The 19,282-nt window shown below is 45.3% G+C and overlaps 1 protein-coding gene across 1 annotated transcript; it reads left to right on the top strand.

Moving 5' to 3' along the window:
- Positions 1–15,464: 15,464 nt before the first annotated feature.
- LOC129324843 (protein NYNRIN-like) lies at positions 15,465–19,004 on the top strand. The gene has a single exon (XM_054972263.1). It carries the CDS (start codon positions 15,465–15,467, stop codon positions 19,002–19,004), a length of 3,540 nt encoding a protein of 1,179 aa, XP_054828238.1.
- The last annotated feature ends 278 nt before the right edge of the window (positions 19,005–19,282 follow it).

The following is a 19,282-nucleotide window of genomic DNA, read 5'->3' on the forward strand; positions in this document are numbered from 1 at the left end:
TCTTTCTGATTCATCCAAGAGGAGAATTTGTTGTTAGAGTATAAGACCCTATGGAGTGGATGGTCCAACTTACATGTGAGCAATTTGTGGGAGAGGGCAGAGAGATAATGATGTCCCTATCGTCATCTAGGAAGTTCAGATTCTAGCACATGGTTAGTTACATGTAGAGATGGGCATGAACAGAAAAAAATGAATATGATGTTCGTTGTTCATTGCCATCCATGAACAGGGACTCATGAACAACCATGAATATGGCTTTGTTCATGAACATGTTTGTGATTGGCTGTTCATAGGGGCCAGCAGGCTTTCCTCCAGCCATCATCCAAGTCAAGATCCCTACTGCACCACTCCCAGAAACCTGACCTGAACAGGCACCAGGAAAGGTAAAAATAATAAGTAATAGTTTGGCTCCAGAGCCTGGCAGCAGCCCTGGAACTTGAAGGGGTGGATCCCTAACGCACCACTCCCAGAAACCTTACCTGAGCAGCAGGCAGGAAAAGTACCAATAATAAATAATAGCTTGGCCCAGAGCCTGGCAGCAGCCCTGGAACTTGAAGGGGTAGATCCTTATCCCACCACACACAAAGGAAATTCAAGCTCCAATGCACTCTATCAAAATGCCAACAACAACTATCTCTCTCCCTCTCCACTGTCTGCAGTCAGAGCTGGGAGTCCCCCTCCACCCTGGTCTTTGCTCCCTTGTTGTAACAAATTTGGAGCTCCACACTTGAAAGGAAGACCTGCCTATCAAGCTAAATTGGGCTTAGATTGGGGTTTCCAGGGCAACAGAAGGAGTTCAGACAGAGTTCAGACAATCCCTGCCTAAATTGCCAAGGGAATTGATTGCAAGTGCCAGACTGTCTGGCTTGACAAACAGCAACAAACAAGGCTTGCAACAACCACCAATTCGTTTAGAATGGGGCCTCACAAACAGCTTGTTCATGAACAGCAGATTGGGCTGTTCGTGGCTTTTTTTTGTTCGTATTGCTGTTCATGCCTATCTCTATCCATGAGTGGGGGGCTATTTTTAAGATGTGGGGAAACAGCCATTTAGTAAGGGAAACTGCTTAAAAAGTCCTTGGAGTCTCCACTTAGGAGGAAGAACTTAATAGGGTTGCCAGGCCACCCACTATGTTAGGAGGGCTCCCATCAACGTGCCAGCTTTAAACGCCAGTGCCACACACAGCATTACATCAGTTCCAGTAAAAACCCTAAAGTGATATCAAGTAGCTCTAGAAATTGCCAGAAACTCTGTGGTTTTACCATAGTCTGGTGATTCCTAGAGCAACATGATGCCACTTCTGTTTTTTCCTGCAAGTGACATCATGGTGCATGCAACACCTATGCCCTCATGTTCTCACCACCCCAAAACTCCTGCCAGTTACCAAGCATGGCCTGGTAATCCTTCCCTCCAATATGAGGCCTGTACTAAAGATATCAGCGCAACTGTCTTCTCCAAAGGTTCTCTCTCCACTGTATCTCCAAAGCAGTATGAAGACTGAGAAACAATATGGTCATAGATTTTATGGGACCATTTTTTTTGCCCTGTCAATCTCCTTGGAGGACACACAGGAAAAAGAACGAGATGTCTTTTTCATCCCTCATGTTATAAATACTGCTGGAAGTTGGAAGGGAGCCTCACATGAGACATTCTGCTCACTCTGGTGATGGTACAAAATGACCAGAGGTCAATTCCTGTGGCCATGGTCTCTCAAGCCAATGCAAAAAATCAAGCAGATTTTAGCTGTGATCCTTGAACAACTGGGAATTGTCTCATCACCTTAAAATCCATTACAGATTTATATGGATGCTGCTTAGCACATGCTGGGTTGGATTTCCTATAACAAGGAGCCAAATGTCCACACACTCTCCTGTAATTGATTGGAGATGCTTTTAAGTGTTCCTCTTGCACGTATTAATTTTTTACAGATTGGCTTTCATTTGATGAAACTGAAACCTAAAACAGTTTCTGGTATTTCTTGGATACTTTTAGGATAACTTCTATAATGCCTCTAGAGAAACCTACTGCAGAAGGACTGGTAACTGAGATGGCTAGCTAGGGGAAGTGGGAAGGAGAGAAGTAATGCAGGAGGTAGTGGATTGGTACTCACCTATCCATTTCCAAAAAGACATTAGTAAGTGACTGCTTGCTGGCATCATCTTTTTTACTACATATTCTTTCTCCCTATACCAACCTCCCCCCAGTAATGCAGGCATTTCGATCAGACCAAGCCTGCTAGCAGATATTAAATACACTCAGGAGAAATATGATCAAATGTTTGAAGTGCCTAGTAAATGCAATGTTAGCTGCCCTCCCGAGTAAGCTTTGTGCAAGCTATTGTGTTTTGCTGAGTGAGAGAGAGAGAAAAGCTGGAATATGAGGCAAGAAAATGCAATTTTATAGACAGTGGCCTGTATCCAACGATGTAGCTCCAAAACTTAAGGGCACTTAAATTTTCTGAAAAGTAAGCAGTGTTTTCCATCAATTCTTCCTCCCACTGTAGGTCTCCACTTTGCTCCTATGCTGTTTTTCAGGGTCTGTTGACCCCCATGAACAAGAGGGAATAGTGGACTACAGTAGGTGTAGGAGGGGGACTGGCAGAAATTGCCACCTTCTCTTAAGAAAACTTAAGTGCCCTTAAGCTTTGGAACTGTGTGATTGGACACATGCCATCATTAGGTGGATCTGGAACAAACTATTTTAAAGGATGTAAAGTAATTCTACATGATATATTGTCGAATTCTACATGAACCAGCAAAGTCTTATCATTTGGCTTTTTCAACCCTCCTGTCTAGTTCTGCAAAGAAAAGTTGGAAGAGCCATCCATCCTTGATAACAAAAGCCTCTCCTTTTCCTACACTCTAACAGTACCTTCTGTTCTTTCACTGTGACTCACTCAAGACACATATAACATTTCTGTTCCTGCTCACCCAAAGCATACGTTTTGTAGTTTCATTAGGCCAAAATCCATTCCAACACAATTTTAATGAAATCTCAGAAGTTTCACCAGGCTGGAAGTGGAAAACAGCCTCTGCTACTTGAAAGACATCCCTGGATAACATTTCCATCTGTGACTACGGACTGTGTAAATATAGCCTGTAAAAGCAGAGTTTCCACACCTATGTGGATTAACTTTTCAGCTGACCACTATGGCTATGCCTATAACAGCAGTGTTGAATCTGAATATTGAACTGCTATTAACAGCAGACGAGCAAACCAGAGCCCAGTGAAAACATCATCAAGAGAGTGGCCATGATAGTATGTGAGGGAGAGAGTGCAAAGGAGGTTAAAAAAATAGAAAGCAGCTGTGTAAAAAGACAAATCAACAGGAGGTCACCAGGAGGCAGAAAAACAACTTGCATGCATGTGGTCATAGCAAAAACCCATTGCATACTCTTCCAAATAGGCTTAGTTGGAGCACAGAAGCAATGGGAGAGAAGGGGCAGTGCCAAGAACCAAGCAAAAACATCCTTTTGCAGTGAAATCAAAGCTCATGCTTCAAGGCATCTGATGATAAGCTGGGTGGTCAGAATAGGATTCCTTGCCCACTCCTTCTCCACTTGAAATTTGCAACCCCCAGCTTCTTTTGTTACTGTGGGGTTCCAAAAGCTAGTGTGGGGAGGTAGGAGGAGAGAACTCCCTGTCTCAGTTCCAAAACTCCCAAGCCAGTTCTACAATCCAAATCTAGCTCCTAGGCTTTTGATAAATGTGTTTGCGTATGGATATGACTGTACTATAATCCTGAGAAGAAGAACATGAGCCAAGTATTGGGGTCTAATACAAAATATGGGGGGGGGCGCAAAAAAGTCCCGGGGCAAGAGCTGACATTAGGGTAGCAACACAGAAGTGCAGAGCTGAGTATAGTTGTACAGAATGAACTATGAAGGTGCAGAAGCAGCGGGAGATAGGCTTGAGCAGAGAGGAAGCAAGTTTCTGCAGACTTCTTTGACAGGTGTCAGCGGGGAGAGCCTGTGGTCTGGGAAGAAGGAAAGTAGCCAGGATGTTTGCATTCTGGCTCAAGGCAATGATGCATATATGGAGTGTTCTGTGGGATTCTTCGTCCTTTAATTAGAGAATATTAACGTAAGCACTTATGCAATATGCGTGTCCCATTTGCAGTCTCAGTAGTCTTAGAGAGCAAAGAAGGGATAGTCTTCTGAGCATCAAGCTTGGCCTCTGTTAATCTAATGTACTCTGATACAAAGCAAGTTACATAAACTGCCGCATGAAGATCCTTCCTAATATTTATCTGCTTCAGAGGAAGTAGAAGTGAGAATGTGTTCATTAAAATGATTAGGTATCAGAGACTGATAGTGATCAACTGCTGGAGAGACTCAACCATCTCAGAGGACGCCGTATTGTGGCTGACCACCTTCTGTAGTTATTTGCCTCAGCATAAACAGCTACTAAATCAAACTTGCCATGACGACCATTTTCAGTCCTCTGATATCTGCACCTCTGACAGCGCCAAGAACCCAGCAAAAAATCCTTTCGTAGAGAAATCAAATCTCATGCTTCAAGGCAACTGCTGATTAGCTGAGGTGTTCAGAATATAATTCCCATTCCACAGTTGCCCAGGTGTGTTGTACAGAGTTTTAAACTTCTATAATTGCAGATTATGACATGAAAGTAGGCTGCAAAAGAACAATGAATCAGTAGCCTAACCCAACTCTGTAATCAGAATGGCCAGAACCTAGCTAAGTTAAGCACTTTTAAAATCCATTGATTTCAATGGGAAAGGTTTGCAACCCACTCCCAGACCCTGCTAGACAGAGGTCACACTAGCATAGTCTTAGGATATTAATTATGCTTAGCCAGCAGAGAAATGAGGGAGAGAGGGCACTTTATTAAACTAAAGAACTGAGAACAGCAGAGCAATCACACTGGAGACTATGGAGACACTGTTAACGTCTATCAGTCCTGGACATCTCCATATTAGCCATATGTGGAAAGAGACAATCCACATACAGTACCGCTGACACACCTCTGTACCATTACCACAACACACACACAAAATATATATATAAGGCACAAATGCAACAGTGGCTTCAACCTGACAGCCAATGCAGTGTAGTGGCTAGAGGAGCAAACTAGGATCTGGGCTGCTCGTGCTCATGTTTGAATCCCCAGACCCCAAGGTCTCTGGGTGACCTTGGGCCTATGGCACACTCTCAGCATAAACTACCTCACATAATTGTTGAGAGAGAGAAATGGAGGAGAGGAAAATTATGTGAGCCATGGGGTATAAATGTCGTAAAATTTAAAATTAAATTAAACCTGAAACTATCTTCAATTATATGAACAACTGTGGTATGCCCAGTAGGAGCCTTGCAAATTAGGGTAGAAGTACCCTTTGCAAACAGTTACACTTTAGACAGTGGACCACAAAGGTTGAAGGATGGGTAGTCCAAGCCTATTACCGAACAATTTCTAAAACTTACATGGGAGAGAAAAGGCACAGGGAAGACTCAGGTCATCTCCCAGACAAGGATTCAGATCCCACTGGAGGAATGACATTCCTAGGAGCAAGCAGAGATTTTTGCAGTGCAAGGAGGAAAGAAACACTAGAACAAGCAACAAGAAAAGGCATAACTGCACATTCATAGAAAGCATCCCTGTTGCCTCCTCCAATAGCTCACTGGAACAAGTACTTATGTGGGAAATAGGCTTTGGGCCATGCCAGGGAGAAAGGTGAAAATAAGGCAAAATGTAGGTTTTGGACACCAACAATCCTGTTGGTATCAAAACCAGAGGAGAAGGTAGAACTAGAACCCAACCTCATGCATTACAGAACATGCTTCCAAAAATATACATTATGGGGCATTTAGAATCCTCCTTTGGCACCGGTGACACTCTGTGCCACATATACTGGAATCCATGTTCTAAGTGTGGAGAGAGAGAACCCCAGAAGGGGTATCCTAGCACCTGAAATATGGGTGTCTTGGTTTATATTCTGCTGTAAGTGAGCTGTGATTGGCTGCAGGATAGCTGGAATCCCAGTAACATCTGAAGCTACATTATACAAAGTCAGTCCATTGGTGCAGTTATGCCAGTATTGTCTACTCTGATGGGTATTGCTCTCCAGTGTATCTATAGCTGCATAGATGGGGCAGGAACTAGAGGCAAGTTTTTATTCCAATTGAATTCAGAAGGAGTATGTTGTTTTTGCTCTGACCTGGATGGTCCAGATAGCCCAATCTTGTCAGCTCCTGGAAGATAAGCAGGGTCAGACCTGATCAGTATTTGGATGGGACACCATCAAGGAAGCCCAGGGTCGCTAAGCAGAGGTAAGCAATTATAAGCTACCTCTGAACATCTCTCGACTTGAATCCTTAAAGGGTCTGCATAAATTGGCTGAGACTTGATAGCTCAAAAATGTTGATTTACACTGTCTGTTTTGCTATTATAACATTAAGCTTGCCTCAAGGTTAAAATTCTAGGCTTAGAAGGTTTATGATCCTGCCTGTCATCAAAATTACGGAATTCCCTCCTCAAGTAGATTTGTCTGTCCCCTTCTACCATTTTCTTCCACCTGCAGGAGAAGACTTTTTGGTTTATTTGGAGTTTCCTCACTGACCTTTCCCCCCATTTTTTGTGTTTTGATTAATTGTTTTTAATTGTTTTATATATCTCTGTGTATGTATTTTTAAAGTTGCTTTAATGTTTTTAACAGTTCACTACACTGGAGACACTAAATTGGGTGGAAAGGCAGCATCAAAACGTTCTAAATAAATTAAAAGTTCTGTTCCTTCCTCAATATATCTGCAACACCATCCAGTTCTGGATCTTATATAGACATCATTGCACTAATGTAGGGTTGCCAGGTCCCATTAGTCCCATGGAGGAGGACTGGGAACCTTGCACTCACCCTCTGCAGCAAGCGGCATCCCATGCTCCCAACATGCATGATGACATCACTTCCAGGAAGTGATGTCATCATGCAGGTCAAAGGGTGGCCCGGTATGCACTCCCGCGCCTGCCAAAGGGCTGAATCGCCCCCCTGCGGGCCTGATTCGGCCCAAAATGGGCCCGTTGTGGGGCACAGGGGTGCACTGTGGCAGGGCATGGGGTGCGCCATGCTTCCCGGAGGCACACCACACCGCTGAGGGGCACCCCGGGGGGCACCCCCCTGCAGGCCAGGTAAGTGGGGTCGGGGAGGAGGAGGTGGGAACAGGGGATCCCCCACCCCAGGTGGGGGATTGGCAGCCCTACACTAATGTCACACCAATGTCATCAGTGTGACATTGATCTGACATTGTGGGAGCATTGTGCTATCTTCAAGCTTTATATCTTCAAGATACACTCAGTGGAGGCTTAGTTACCCCCCAAGCCTCTTGAGCAGGAGAATAAGGTTGTGCTGTAAAACCCATGCTTAACTCTCACATTTAAATCAATAGAACCTGTTAATTATCACTGGGTTATGGCCACTATTTACAGTGATATACCTCTGCAAATCAATTTCTCATTGTAATTCTGCATTTTAGATGTTTATGATGGATCTTCATATGTATAATTTAACCAGCATATGTTGTATCCTCTTTATCTCCATATGTTACACTTTGCCAGGTCTGATGATTTAAATACCAAAAAAAAATTACATACAGGGAGGCCAGACTGAATGAGAAACTTTTGAGAAATTCTAAGCAAATAAAAGCATACGCCATCTCATGCGCCATCTACATGAAACCATCTGGAACTCTGGATGCTGAAAGCTGGTGAATTACAGACAACTCTTGCTTCAAGGCAGAGGAAGAACAACTGGCATTTACAAGCATCAGCAATGTATCCAATCATCTGTGAACTTCATCAAGCGAGACTTCCCTGCTTCTTCCTTCTTCTGTAGTCCACCATGTTTTCCTCATTTAGTTTCTGTGGGTCAGTGGTCTCAGGACTGACAGAGAGGTTGAAAATGGAGGCTCTGCAGGGGGAGTTGGCTGAAATTACTGCTCTCTCTTCTGCAATTGGAAATGCTATTAAGTTGGAAGAACTGTTTGGTTGGATACCAACCTGTAGCAACTGATGGCTGGCATATTCCATAGCCTGAACTTCAAAGTGGATGTTTTCCAACCACCTAGAAATCACTACTCACATTTGGACAACACAAACCTGTTTATTTCCCCCATGTGTCATACAAACCTAGCTCCTCAACACTAACACTTACAGAATTTAAACCCTCATTATACACTTGCAAGTTGGTAGATCCGAAACCAAACCAAAATGAAATATTCTACTAACTAAGGTACGTTTGGAAAATATTCCTCAATAATAGTATAAATTATAAACTGGTAACTGCAACAAAGTGTATAAAAACATTATGCATTATCTAAGAACAATGACAACTATTGCATTATTCATTTCAAGGCCACTAACAAAAACTATAGACCATAGTTCACTGCACTCGAATGTGTAGATTAAAATTTTGATAATGCTATCCATTATGAAGTTAAATTGGCTTAAATCCAATCATCCATTTTGATTGGGCTAAGCATCATGATGAAAGGAAAACATTAAATTCAAAGCTTCACATTTTATATATAACAGGCTGCAACTGGAACATGTATGTATTCTAACTGTGACCTCAACAGTTGATTCATATCAGAGCTTTTATCATTCCAAATAAACTCATTGAAAATTTGTGATACAGAATGTTTTCATGAGAAGAAGAACAGAGAACTTAAAACTCCAGTTCATCATGAAGATTACTGGAAGGCAGCACTTTCCCCTGTAAGGGAGTTTTCAATAGATCTAAAATCAGGAGTCATATTTGGCAGAAACTTGATTATAATGTGTTGGATATCTTTAAGGCTCTTTCAAAATGCTGAAGATGTAATTATAACCCTCACCACATATTGAATCCATTCTGAACAGAAGTCTGTACTAGACTTGTGCATGGGAGTTTGTTTAGTTTCTTTTGTATTTATTATTAATTTCCATTATTGGGTTGTTTTGTATGGTTTTATTTTGTTATTGTTTCTTTCATTATTGTTCTGTGATTTTCATAATTCTGTTTCATTATTATTTTTCATTGGTTTCAATAGAATTACACATACACACACACCCCTTCTTGGGTCTATACCTTCCTGGTTTTCTACATGAACTGACAAAACTCCAGGGAGTTGCAGTACTCCATTAGGACATCTACACTGCCAAAGATAGGACAAATAGAATAAAGGGGTCCCCTTTGGGGGGAAATTTAAGGTGTTCGTGTTTAACATTACAGTCTACAGGAAAATTGACAGGAAATACTAACACATAAAACAGCTTGAAGAATTGGTACTGCAGCAGCTTGAAGATCAGCATCTTGAGCTTGCAGGGGGGACTTCCAGTACCAGATAGACTGCTACTACTGTTGGCGTTGGCTGGTTTTTCAAAACCACTCCTTCCTTCTTCCAGATCTGCCCCAACCATGCTGCACATTCTTCCCACAAGAACCAGAAGATCCTTTGCCAGTCATGATGTGCAGTAATAGCGCACAGATGTCAGATAAGATACTGTAATGTATGTATAGGGTTGCCAGTCCCCCAATGGGGACAGGGGATCTCCCACTCCCACTCTCCACCCGCCACCCCTACTTACCTGGCTGGCAGGGGATGTACTGGCCTCCCAGGGTGCATGCTCCAGGGTAGCACATCACACTCCTATGGGCCCAGTCCAGCCTGGATCAGCTGGATCGAGCCTGAATAGGCCTGGAATAGGCCGCTGTGGAGCGTGGGAGCACTCCCGCGTGCCACAGTGGCCCATTCCAGGCTGATCCAGGCTAATTTGGGCCCAATCTAGGCCAATTTGGGCCTGGATCAGCCCAGAATGGGCAGCTGCGGAGCGCAAGAGCGCTCCCATGCTCCAGAGAGGCCTGATCCGGGCTAACTCGGGCCTGATCCAGGCCCAAATTGGCCTGAATTCCCCCCCCCCCACAGAGTATAGGAGTGCTCCCTAGGCAGCCATGACCTGCACAATGATGTCACTTCCTGGAAGTGGCATCTTCACGTGGTCCCGGGAGCATGCATGCACGAACAGAATAAAAGGTAGGTACTGGGTCCCCTGCCTTCTGCTGGGAGGACAGGGTGACCTGGTAAGCCTATGTACGTATGAAATATATGTAATTTTATTACTAGGTTGTATGTGATAAAAAAAATTGTATTGTGCTTTGGTTACACTTGAGACACCCAGACATACAACTGAGTTAGACAAGACAGAAAAAAATCCCAAATTAATTGTAATTCCCTGAAAACCACAGCAGCTTCAGTAGGGTGGAGTGCACAATTAAAAATCAAAAGTGTTCAAGGACATACTCAGGCAACACAGCCAGTCACATGCTGAAACAATAAAGCACTAATGAAGCTAATAAGACTGAGGGGGAAGGATTAAATAAAAAAATTAGACTCCAAAGAGCCAGTGTGCAAGAGAAAGCAAGAGAGAATGCAAGTCAAAAAAGGCGGGCAAGAATTTGGGGCAGGAGGAGCAAATCTCAATTAAAAACAGTAAAATGTTCCAAAGAGAATTAGACACAGAAATATAAAAGAATTAGAGACAGCAGACAACAAAACAGAAACTATATTCAAGAAGAAATCAAAATAGGAATATAATCTCTATATATAAAGACAATTACTGACTCATCAATGCCCAGCCCAAACCCCTAGACCTAGAAATGTGAAATTTGGGGAGAACATTTCTTTCATGATATAGAGACTCACTAAGAAGAGATTTTAAGAAATACACTCCCTAAGGGGGTAAAAAGGGGTAAAATGTGTTTTCCCATAGGGATACAGCTTCCCTGTGTGGCTGGCAGGCTGCTCCCCCACCACCACCACCAACTGCCAACTCGGCCACTCTTCCCTGAGGTTATTTGCATATGTGGCCTGATTGGTGATCATCCCAACATTCTAAACAGTATGCAGTTGCTGTTGGGAATCATTGAATGTGTCCTGAGGTAAAAATACACCTCCCAGTCTTCCCCTCTAAGGTTGCCAATCTCCCTGTGGGGCCTGGCTTTTCCTTTGTGGCTGGCAGGCTCCTGTCTGCTTCCCCCGACCCCCTCCTTGATTGGTCAGCTGTGGAACTCTGTGTTCTGAGGTAAAAATCAGGTAAAGGAAACTGCAGACAGTTGAAAAAAGACCGTACAAGACTCCTGAATAGGAATTTTATATAAAAGTCAGTATGGCAACTGAGTTTTTAAGTGTTCATGGGGAGATGGTGTATGACCTTCCTAGGGGCCATTTCAATGTGAACCTCTCACATGAACCTGCCAAAGTGCCCACCACACCATCTCCCCCTCAGTCCAACTCCACCTCTCACCCCTCGCAGCCATCACCTCTTACTGCCACCAAGAAGCCTTCTGGAGTTTCCTTATTTTGCAACCAAGAAGCCTTCTGGCAGATGTCACGCAAGATACACCAATGCTAAAAGGAGAAAGCAACTTAGAGATGTGGCAAAGAAATATGTACATCCTACTCCTGTGGTGCACCGAGCAGCAGTGGCCATGTACCAGCAAGATCACCCCAAGGTGCACAGAGTGGCAGAGTCTCTCTATGGGCAAAGCAATCCTGGAAGACGAATAGAGAGGCACTCACTTCCATGGTAGGTCAAGGCTCACTCAGGCATGGCAGATGATCCTTCGCTACCTTCAAGCTACCTCTTAACCTCATCCATGCAGAAATAACCCTGTTCAGCATCTCAAAACAAAGCAACATGGCTCGAGTGCTGTGGAATTGTAAGCTCATTGTTTGGGATGAGAGCACCATGGCACACAAGGGATGTTTTTAGGCACTGAGCATAACCCTCAAAGATGTCAGGGGCAATGAGAGAGTGATGGGGGGTGTGGCGGAATGGGCACTGGCTCTCAGTCCGGGCAACTGAGCTGCCATCAATGGCCTGCTAGCCCCGCTATCTGCCTCCCACCATCCCTGGTGGGCGTGGCTCACCTTCTTTGTTGCTGCCACCACTCACTGAATTGTACACCGCCTGACTGAGGGGCAGTGAGACCCCTCTGGCTGAATTTCCCTACTGGGAAGTGAATTCCCCAATCTTTGGGTGGGCCCTGGAGAATTGGCAACCCACCAAGGTCTGGCCTGATCAATTTCTCCTGGGCTCCCTGCCTTTCTGTAGCGTGCCAAGTGGGGGAGCTTATGTAGTCAGAGCACCACAAGGTCCTTTATATTCCAAAAAAGTATAATTTATTAACTATATACAGAACACTATATACAAGCAAGTAAAGGCACAACACATAGGGGTAGATTCCCCTGTTCAGAACCCATAGGGCAGAAAATCAAACTGAAGAGAACCGCTGTCTGCTTTCCCTACCACACTGTTCCCTACTCTACCTTAAGGGGCTGGTGGTCTGAGGGAAAGTTCACCTTTTATTTCCTTTCTGCTGCCTCCCAGGCCCTCCACATTTAGAGCCTAGGCAACCAGGTTTCACCCAGCAGCAGGAGCCTCTCCTTCTTCAACCAAGAAGGAGCCTAACTGACTTTTTCCCCTCAGGATCGGCTGAGTCTCCCCATTCCGGCTCCACCCCTTATTTTTCCCTCCCTTTCTTGGCCCAGGGCAGCTGGGAGTTGTAGTCCAGGAAGAAGGGCGTCCCACACCAAGACTCCTGCAGGCCTCTCCCTGGCCCCACAGCCCATCAGACCTCATGGGGAACATTTCCTCCCCTTTCTTTAGAGACAGAATAACAGCAACTGGCACTCATTTCACCCCTGGTAACCATTTCGTTACAGGGGGAGTCACTGTGGTGCTGGCTGGAGAATTCTGGCAGACTCTGCCAGTAGTCCCAAGGGGAACTCAAGTTGACAAGGTTACAGTGTATGTCAAGGCATCGTATCTGTAGCCCCTACTTGAGAGGCGAGGTGTCTGCTGGGGAATTCTCTGAACACCTACTAAAAACAGGGGACAGAGAGTATCCCTATTCCAAGGGAAAGTGACCATCCCTGCAGACTTGGACACAGTAGTGATGACTCTAGCAGATCTAACAGCATGATATACCATTATATCGTCACTATCACAGAGAAGTCTACAGCCTGGCTGTGAAAGCATGCCATTATGACCCCCAAGAACGATAAGGCTGCCATCATTAATGAAACACAACTCCCTTGAAGGGGCAGGAGTACAGATCTGTGGACCCAGTGGTACAAATGGATGATGTGGTCCACTATCCCGTGGAGTTCCTCAACACGCTCAGCCCTTCTGGCTTCCCAGACCACATGCTTCTCCTCAAAGTGAGGGCTCCAGTGATGCTGCTTCTGAACCTCAACCCACCTGATGGCACATACCTGACGTTGGGCCTAGTCTGGCATAGTGCTCCTAAAGGAGTATACTGATTGATCACAGGCAGAGCCAGAGGACATGTGATCAACTTAACTTGTTTAACTCTTTAGACACACTTGTGCCTTGAACCTCATACTGCAGCATTGACATAAGCCAATTAGCTTGGATTACCATATATGGAATAGGCTGCCTTCAGTATAAAGGGGGAAGCAGCTTTGTTTTTCTGTGAGGAACCTGAGGTAACTTTCTTTGTGTTAAGAACCTGTTCCTCCCTTTATTGCAATAAAGACTTTCTGTACTCCTTCTACTCCACCTGCCTTCTCCTTAAATGGGCCAGGAGTGGGTGGGGCCCTATTTGGGCTAACAGTTTCTGGCGACCACGAAGGGACCTCCACTGAACTGACAGGCGTGGCGGAATGGCAAGGGACGGCCAGGCTGGTAGTGCACACCATGGATCCATTGATGTCCAAGGCTTGGAACTCCCTTGACTAGGCCACAGCTCCTGTGGTGCAGCGGACGTCCCCAGTGAGTAGAAGGACTGACAGACTCCCAACTACAGGGATTGGTGGTAGCTGACTGGAAAAGGTAGGCCTTGGTGGGAAAACGGGATCCTGGGCAGATCTGCATAATCCCACTATAAGTCCTCAGGTAACAGAAGAGGCCCTGGTTGCAGATCGCAGGATGGGAGGAGGGCAGTCTAAAAAGGAGAAGTGTACTCCTCTAGGGTGTATGGTAAAGAACTGGGATCAAATTGTGGGATCACAAGATGTTGACCTGCCACAATATCCTGTTAGTAGACTGGTTAGGTACTGTACTATTGAGTGGCCCCAATATACGTTTGATAATGGTAGGCTGTGGCCAGAACAAGGAAGTTTTGATTTTAGTACCCTGAGGGATTTATTAAATCTGACATTTCAACAGGGAAAGTGGAATGAACATGATTATGCTCAATTTTGGATGTATACGGCTACCAAAGCTGATTTGTTACAGAATTGTAAATTAAGAAAGAAGGATATGCAAATGTTACTTGTAAATGCATCTAAGACTCCTGTACCTTTGCCCCCAGAGGGATTGGGAAAGGGCAGACCAAAGAGGCAGGGCCAGGGAGAAATAGAGGAGAAAACCCCTGAACAGGATGATGTGGATCCAGTGGATGGGTTACAAGGACAGGCGTGGGAGGGAAGACAGGCAGTGAGGGATCCATTGCAGGTCCCCCAACTCTACCCTGAATTACCCCCATATCCCGGCCCATGTGATTCCACCACCTCACCAGTTTCAAGTGCCCCTTCGGTGGAGCCAGTGCCACCCAAGACCCCAACTTCCACTTTTATTGACAAGAAAAAGCACATCCTTGAATTGGTGGAAGAGCTTGAGTCCCCAATTAAGGAAACTCCCCCGGATATGGGACTCAAAGGAGAAAACATGACTCTGAGGCCACCAGAGGCCCGTCACCCTCCTGATAGACTACAGCCGGGACTCCAATGTCCATTAAGGGAGGTGATTGGGGCAACAGGTCTGACTTATGTTTATGTACCATTCACAACCAGCGACCTGATGAATTGGAAGAAAACCATCCCCTCCTTGAGAGAGGACCCTGATATTGTCCACAGGGAATTTAGTAGCATTTTTCAAATGTACCAACCTACTTATCAAGATTGCCAGTTGCTACTGAATAATATTCTTACACCAGAGGAAAAGAGATTAGTGATTGAAAAGGCAAGAGATATTTATGAGGCTAGACAACAAGCGTCGGGGCTAGCAGCAGGAGCCCACAGTGTTGACCGGGTGGTGCCAAGAACGACTCCAAATTGGCCACATGATACAGATATAGGACGGGGCCTTCATGCAGCTTACCGTGAGCTAATTTTGGAAGGGTTATAAGGTTTATTTAGGAAGGGATCGGGAAGAGAAGAAGAAAGAAATGAAAGCACAGGCAATAATGTTGGCACAGGCTATTGGGGGCATTCACTTGAAGCAGCCTGGAACCAGGAGACCAGAAAAAAGGGAAAGAGAGGAAAGAAGAAGGAAGCCATTGAGAAAAAACCAGTGTGCCCTCTGTCGACAGGAAGGACACTGGAAACGAGAGTGCCCAAATCGAAGGCCAGAAGACAAGTTCCAAATGCTAGAAAAGGAGGAAAGTGAATAGGGGGGTCAGGGGCATAAGCTAACTTTAGCCCCCTACCCTGAGCCCCTGGTAAATGTGATGGTAGGGGGAACAGCAATACCTTTCCTTGTTGATTCTGGAGCAACCCATTCAACGGTGCCTCAACCCCCAAAGGGAACAAGAGCTACTAAAAAGCAAGTTCATATTGTTGGGGTAGATGGAAAACGAGTATCCCAGAGTTTCCTTACCTCCTGTGATTTTGAAGTTTGTGGAACCCAGCTGCATCATGAATTTTTGCTTACCCCTACTTGTCCTATTGCCTTATTGGGAAGGGATGTGTTGTGCAAACTACAGGCGACTCTGGAGTTCTCTGATAAAGGGGTGAAGCTGACAGTGCCTAAAGGCAATGGATCTACATATTTGATGGCTTTAATGGAACAGAAGCCGAATACCTTAAGTAAGCATTTACCTGAATGTATGCTTGCAGAAGTGGATGAAAGTGTATGGGCTGAGGAAGGATCACCTGGATTAGTCCTTGAAGCTATACCAGCGTCTATTACTGTCAAGCCTGGAAAAGGACCCATCCGAATTCGGCAGTACCCATTATCAATGGAAGGAAGACGTGGATTGCAACCAGTAATCACTCAGCTTCTAAAGGAGGGGCGGATAGAACCTTGTCAATCGCCATGGAATTCACCAATCCTAGCCGTCCCCAAAGGAATGGAGAAGAAAAAGTGGCGTTTGGTCCAGGATCTTCGTGCAATTAATGCAGTGGTGAACACCCGACATTCAGTGGTCCCAAACCCTTATAACATCTTAGCTACGATCCCAGGGGATCATGAATGGTTCACAGCCCTGGATTTGAAAGATGCGTTCTTTTCCATTCCTGTGCATCCTGACTCGCGGGAACTGTTCGCTTTTGAATGGGAGGATCCTGATACAGGCCGGAAGGCACAGTACACCTGGACAGTGTTGCCCCAAGGATTTGTGGACTCACCAACACTCTTCAGCCAGGAGCTAGGAAGAACCCTCTCCAAATGGAAGGGTCCTGAAGGAACATCTCTGCTTCAATACATAGATGACCTTCTGATATCTGGAAACACAGAACAGGTAGTTGAAGAGGCAACCATATCTCTCCTCAATTTCCTTGGGACGAATGGTTATCGAGTGGCAAAAGAGAAAGCCCAATTAGTTACACGGGAAGTCCGATATTTGGGCTATTTAATCTCCCATGGGCAACGGCAACTGGACCCTGGGCGTAAAGAAGCCATTTGCCGAATCCCATGTCCTCAGACAAAGCGTCAGCTGCGGGCCTTTTTGGGAATGGCAGGATTCTGTCGAGTCTGGATTCCAGGGTTTGGACAATTGACTAAACCTCTCCATGCAAAATGTCAAGAGAGTGAACCTGACAGTCTTCAATGGGAACAGGATGAGATCACGGCCTTCGAGCAAGTGAAGAAGGTTTTGATGGAAGCTCCTGCATTGGGCCTGCCAGATCTACAAAAATCATTTCACTTGTTCGTCCATGAGATGAGGGGAGTTATGTCAGCAGTTCTCACCCAGAAACTAGGACCGGACCTCAGACCTGTAGCCTATTTTTCCAGGCAGCTGGACACAGTGGCCCAGGGTTGGCCGACATGTGTGCGAGCAGTGGCAGCAACGGCCATGGCGGTGGAGGAAGCCCGCAAGTTTACACTTGAGAATCCAATGCATGTGTATTGCCCACATATGGTGTGTTCCCTGCTTCAGCAACGGGGAAGTAAATGGCTGACATCGGCCAGAATGGCCAAATATGAGGCACTCCTCTTTGGAAGAGAGGACCTGACTTTTGAGAGTTGCAATCGCCTCAATCCAGCCACCCTCCTTCCAGATGAGCTGGAGTCATCAAACATGCATGAATGTTTGGAAGTGGTAGATAGCTTAACAATGGCAAGAGCAGACTTATTGGATACCCCATTGGACAACCCAGACATGGAAATATTTATAGATGGTTCAAGCCGGGTGATAGAAGGAAAACGAAAGACTGGGTATGCAGTTACCACTCTGCATGAACTTTTAGAAGCAGAACCCCTCCCATCTACATGGTCAGCCCAAGCTGCTGAGCTGTATGCACTCAGAAGAGCCCTAATACTGGGACGAGGACAGAGAGTGACTATCTACACCGATTCCAAATATGCCTTTGGAGTTTGTCATGCTCATGGAGCACTGTGGAAGGAACGAGGTTTTCTAACTGCAAATGGGGATAGAATTGCCCACAGTGAGTTGGTATTAGAACTTCTGGAGGCATTATTGTTCCCAAAGCAAGTGGCGATAGTCCATGTTAAAGCACATCAAAGGGGGAAAACTCCAGAAGTTTGTGGAAATAACATGGCTGATGAAGCAGCGAAGCAAGCAGCACTTAAACCACTTGGGAACCTGCAGCTCGCCTTAATACCCAGTTTTCGCCTACCGCCCTCACCACAGTATACCAAGCAAGAGGAACAAGAGGCCATTACCCAAGGAGCTTCTAAAAATGAAAAAGGATGGTGGATGTATTGTGGTGGTAAAATCTTAGTTCCCCATGCTATGCTGCGAAAGCTCTTATGGGACTATCATCAATCAACTCATAACAGTGGCCGAAAGATGGTGGAAGCACTTACTCGCCATATCACTGCTGTTGGACTCCACCAAACAGCCGAACAGATAGTGCAGGCTTGTCCCACTTGTCAGAGAGTGAATGCTAAGACATCTAGGATACCACGACCTGGAGCACGCACATGGGTGAATCGTCCATTTCAGTCAATACAAGTAGATTTCACCGAATTGCCTCGTCAAGGGAGATATCGTTACCTCTTAGTGTTAGTAGACAAACTCACCGGATGGCCAGAAGCGTTCCCATGTGCCTCCCCAACAGCCAAACAGGTTGCCAAGGTCCTCCTCCACCACATAATTCCGCGATTTGGGACCCCAGAAGTCATCAATTCGGACCGAGGGACACATTTTGTGAATCAAATTATACAGCAAGTATCCCTCGCACTAGGGATCTCATGGGACCTACACACAGCTTGGAGACCACAAGCTAGCGGTCAAGTAGAAAGACTAAATAGAAGTTTGAAGACCTGTCTAACTAAGATTTGTATGGACACAAAACTGCACTGGCCAGAAGCACTACCTATTGCCCTGACACGATTGCGGGCCACACCTAAGGGAAAATTAGGGTTGAGCCCCTTTGAGCTATTATATGGAATGCCCTATCCCATATTCCCAAAGGGGGGAGTATTAGATTTTGAGATAGGTGACATACAAATGAAAGAACATGTTATTGCTTTGCAGTCTGTTTTGCATTCTCTCCACAGGGCTGCCCTCGTTGAACAGCCTCTGCCCTATGACTCTCCAGTCCACTCCTTCCTGCCAGGTGACTGGGTGTATGTTAAGAAATGGAAGCATAGTCCTCTGACTGCAGATTGGGAAGGACCCAAGCAAGTGCTCCTTACCTCACACAGTAGCGCCAAAGTGGAGGGTCATGATCCTTGGATACATCACACCCGATTAAAGAAGGCATCGGCTCCTGAGATCTTGGATGAGGCTGAATTACCAGTATCCTGGACTGTGAACCCGATTAGTGATCTTAAGTTCTTGTTTAGAAAAGTGCCTCGTTGAAGTCAAAACTCTCTAGTAACTATTTTGGGAAGGGGAGGGAAATCTTTCACAATTCCATTTAAATGAGACCTAGGCCAAGTATGTACTCCCCTTGCAAGGTAATCTTAATAATCAGTCTTTTCCAAGTGTCGAGACTCATGGGGGGAGAATGGGAACATCATGAATATGGAGAAGAAAATTTGTTCCTCCATTTCAGTATGAGGGCTAGTGAATTGTTAAATGTTACTGAATGCTGGATCTGTGCCCTAATGCCTGAAAGTTCTCGCCTAGGTATGCCT

This window comes from Eublepharis macularius, chromosome 1 (genome assembly GCF_028583425.1).
Source record: "Eublepharis macularius isolate TG4126 chromosome 1, MPM_Emac_v1.0, whole genome shotgun sequence".
Classification (NCBI taxonomy): domain Eukaryota; kingdom Metazoa; phylum Chordata; class Lepidosauria; order Squamata; family Eublepharidae; genus Eublepharis; species Eublepharis macularius.

Bases quoted from the DNA above. Each gene is read 5' to 3' on its own strand.
- LOC129324843 (XM_054972263.1), top strand. From the start codon at position 15,465: ATGGTAGGGGGAACAGCAATACCTTTCCTTGTTGATTCTGGAGCAACC.